The following is a 4673-nucleotide window of genomic DNA, read 5'->3' on the forward strand; positions in this document are numbered from 1 at the left end:
CCCCCCCCGGTCACCGAAATGAAATGTAAGACTACTTAAGGAATTGTATTTATTGTCTGTTCTGAGAGCAGTGCCACTGCTGTAGTGGGGTCGGCTGTCTCATGGCCAAACTGTCAACTCTCTGTTGTCTTATGTAAAAAAAAAAGGAAAAAAAAGCAAAAGAAAACCCCAGCTTTTAATGAAATGGAGGGATGTAAGCACTTGTGTGCTTCGTGCTCAGTGTTGTCTCACTTGTGAAGTGGAAGATGAAGTCATTCGAAGAAGCTGTGTGAACAGAAGCACAACCATAGCAGTTGCTGTTGTTATTGTTGTGGTAGTAGAAGTAGTAGTAGTAGTAGTAGTAGTATGTGATATGGTCACCACCCAATAAGGTGGACTGTCTGTCAGATATATGTATATATATATAGAATATCTGGTTATCGAGAGGAGAGATGACCTCGGTCAGATTGTGGGTATAAGCGGGTGAGTTGCAAGTTATTAAGAGAGGAAGCAACTATGGATATGAAACAAGTTTGCGGAGCTGGTTTGCATCAAGGCTGGTTTCTCTCTTTTCTCCAAAGACACAGCATTTGTGGTAACATGATCTGAAACAGTCGTTAAGGTGTTGACTGCATTAAAAATGTAGATTTTTACCGAAACACCTGAAGGAAACGTCATAAGAAGCAGGGATTATCTCATTTGATACTACAGAACAGGTAAATGGTAAATATTTATTTCTTTTAAGGCATGGCTCTGTGGATAAGAAGTTTGCTTCAAGGCTAAGTGAAATAGGCAGTGACCCAGCATGGCCACAGTCCATTGAATGAAGTGAGTAAAAAAAAAGTAAGAGACAATAGTGACCAGTGGTCAAGTGAATAGATGCATTACTTTGGGCTGTTTCCATTAATCCCCGAGGTCTTAGAACAAGAGAAATGGTTTCGTAGTTGTTAGAGATTAAATAAATGGTTCTGCCTTTCCATTCTGATAATAGAAAAAAGAATTAAGACCAGAAAGATGTGAGAGATTTGTCTGACAGTTGTTAAGTTAAACAGATAAATAAGTAAACGGAGATAAGTCTGTCTAGACAATAGACGTAAAAAAAAAAAAATAATAATAATACTAATGGTAATTGTATCTCCAAGTCGTTAATTTACTAATGTAATCAATTCATTTAACAATGTGTTCATTATTGATTGCAGGCCACTAATTGAATTGATGATGGCTTAAGTTTTCTTCTTTGTTATTTGGAGAAGAGATTAGGAAACCAGATTCTACGAAAAGATTTTATTGTTTTTCTTTGTTGCATTTCAGAGAATATTTATCATATCTTCCAAACACCAGATCAACGATGACAAATTCATTTCACTAAATTCTTCATTATTTTCAAAATCAATTGAAACAAACGCAGAATATTTTAACAGAAATATGGTAACAAAAGGGTTAAAGGGATCTAAATGAAAACCTTTTGTCAAAACAACCTGTCTCGTCAGAAATGTGTTATCAAAAACATTAAACTGTTGACTGATCAATGTTGGAAATTATGTAATATTATTTATGGCTGCATTTTCTGGTGGAATCCAATGTACTTCTCTGGTGCTGGTGCCACTGCACCCAGTTACACTATATAAAGTATCTGGTATTGGGACAAGCCTTAGAAACCATCCCCAAAATGGAATGTTTCGAAGGAGCTGTCACCCTCCCCCCCCCCCCCTGACTGTTAGAAGGCCAGTGACACTGAACACAGAACTGTCCAACCCATTGTATACAATGGACCTGACAATGATGATGATGGTGGTGACGGCAATGGAAACAATTACTCTTACAAGTTTTAATTGTACATGTAATATGTCTCTTGTTCAGTATTATTCTAATTTGGTTATTTCTGTTGTTTTGTGTGTTCATTATGAAATATGTTTGTTGTTTTGAAGACAAGAAGTGTTTTTATAACCCTTTAAGTTGCAAAGTTATTTTCTTTGTAACAACTACAATGTTCATTGCACTGAATTGATCTGGAAGTTCATTATGGACTGTTAACGAAGTTAGAATGATAATGAGTTGATGATGTATATATAATTAAGGTTTGCTTTGTAATAATAATAGAAGCCACAGAGCTTTAGTTACCAGTGTCTGGTTAAATGTGTATAATTTAGTAGTGGTAGTAGTAGCAACAGCAGTAGTAGTAATAAGGCTTTACAAAAGAGGGTTTACTAAAAACGTTGGGGACAGAAGAGGACCATGTGGGGGTTAGATAAATGGAAAAAGTAGAAAAATGGTGATGATATAAATTCTAATATAAATTCCTTGAAAGAGTGAGCTCTTTCAAGGAATTTATCTTAGAATTTGTGTCTTTAATAGAGAGAGATTTCCTAGGGCTGCTCAAGAAAACCCCACAAAACCTCTAGGGCAAGTGCCCTCTTCACATCATTTTCCTTCAATTTACAGACACACATGCTTATGGGGTAGGCCTGTTCACTGGGACTAATCTTGGAACATTCATCCACCTTTTAACAAAATTGCTGGGAAAGTGTGGGTAGAATAATAATAATAATAATCTCTTCTACTGTAGGCACAAGGCTTGAAATTTTGTGGGGAGGGGACTCATTGATTATTTTGACCCCAGTGTTTCACTGGTACTTATTTTATCAACCCTGAAAGGATGAAAGGCAAAGTCAACCATGACAGAATTTGAACTCAGAATATAGTGACGAGTAAAATGCCTCTAAGCATTTCGTCCACCATAATAATAATAATAATAATAATAACAACAATACATTGTAGTAGAAAGTAAAATAGTAAAACAACAACAACAAAAAGAGAAACAAAAAGAAGCTATTAAAGTGGGGGGAAGTACTTTTTCAACGATGGTACTTTCTACTTAACTGTTCTTATCAAACTAACCAGAGACTATTAATTAACTAATTGGCTACCACTTTCAGTAAATAAAATAACTGCATTGTTAGTTTATACCATGAATGGAATATGAGGTTGTTGTTATTGTGCCTTAATTAGTCTTCATAGTCTCTCTATTTTCCTCTGGCCTCTCCAACAACAACGACAACAACCCATTGGCGAGCTGGCAGAATCGTTAGCACACCAGGCATAATGCTTAGTGGTATTTCGCCCGTTGCTACGTTCTGAGTTCAAATTTCACCGAGGTCGACTTTACCTTTCATCCTTTCGGGGTCAATGAAATAAGTACCAGTTACGCACAAGGGTTGATGTAATTGACTCGTCCCCTCCCTTGAACTTGCTGGCCATGTGCCAAACATTATTATTATTATTGTTGTTGTTGTTATGATTTTCATTATCTCTGACTCTTGTGAACTTTACTGCTTATGACTACCACAATAAATACACTGTGTGTTTATAAGTTTGTGAAAATTCATTTGCAATTACAATCATTTATTTTTTTGCTCTCTTTTTTCCCCAGATGTTTGAGTTGTTGGAGAGAATGCAGAGTGACAGAATAGACAACCAAAGGTGTGACATGTCTACATTTCACAAGGTAAGTCTTAAGCCTCCATCATTTACCTTCCTTTATTTCATTAATATCCTATTGAGACGGGACTTGCAAGGTGTGCCTTTCATGCTGGACTCTCCATTTAATTGTATTAATGCTCTGTTGTACTCACCTAAAATACACATCTTTATCTACTGATGGCCTCACAAACCCATTTGAATATATCTCAGTTGAAAGACTCTTGAGGTAGTAAAGGTGACACACAAGTGGCATAATGTCAGAATTAGCACCATTTGCTGAATGGTTTCAATGTTAACCTCTCCTCACATCCGCCTTGTCTGTTTTAGTCATCTTCACCAATGACAGTCCATCACAAGTTTCTTCCCGTTTTATCTACTCGACACATCCATTTATTCATCTGTTTCCGCATCATTTATTGCAAAAGATGAGTAGCTATCATTTGTATCGCAGTTCACTGAAATATTCTCTAATTAAAACTATATAAAGGGCAGAGAATAGAACACTGAAGAGGTTGGGCCCCACTTAAAAGTTAACCACACTCTTATGAATATGAACAAGTTAGTTTTGTTTTTAACATGTCTGTATGTGGGAGTGTGTGGAGAAGGAGAAAATGCAAATTTGACAATCTTTATAAAGGACAAACCTATACCAGTTACATGCTGTGATTGGATAGTTTAATGTTTTATATATAGATTTATATGTAGATTTATATAATGTGTGTTTGTGTGTAAGGTCACATGCACACACATATAAACAAAGGAGGAATATTTCGTATTGGAGTGGCCTTCCTCCTTGAATGTATATCAAATTATTTCTTGCTTTATTTTCATTCGACTCCACTATCGAAAAGAATAACTGTTAGATATATATATATGCATATGTGCAATGAAAATTGTATTTCACTCACGGTCACTTGAGATTTAAGAAAAAAAAAACCACTATGATTCCCAAGAACAAATCTGGTCAGGACGATGCTTATGTTGGACGTAAGTGGCAGTCTCAGAGAAAAGCTGCCAGACAAACAATATCGTCCTTCATCGAACTTCACAAGAGGAATTACGAAATTGTGTTGAGCGAGTTTTTAAAAGTCAGCATTTATTTATTTATTTGTCTATTGTTAATTTCTTAATTTGTTTTGATTGTTATTTTGTTTTGTTTTCTTGATATAATTTTAATTTCAATTGGACATATATTTATATATATATATATATAT

At 35.4% G+C, this 4673-nt stretch overlaps 1 protein-coding gene across 1 annotated transcript in view; it reads left to right on the forward strand.

Annotated features, from left to right (window-relative positions):
* LOC106883520 (uncharacterized) overlaps positions 1-4673 on the forward strand; it is a 342800-nt gene that overhangs the window by 306011 nt on the left and 32116 nt on the right. The window contains exon 6 of the mRNA XM_052976941.1: positions 3410-3484. Within this exon, the coding sequence (XP_052832901.1) occupies positions 3410-3484 (75 nt within the window). The remainder of the gene's footprint in view (positions 1-3409; positions 3485-4673) is intronic.

Source organism: Octopus bimaculoides, chromosome 26 (assembly GCF_001194135.2).
Source record: "Octopus bimaculoides isolate UCB-OBI-ISO-001 chromosome 26, ASM119413v2, whole genome shotgun sequence".
Lineage (NCBI taxonomy): Eukaryota > Metazoa > Mollusca > Cephalopoda > Octopoda > Octopodidae > Octopus > Octopus bimaculoides.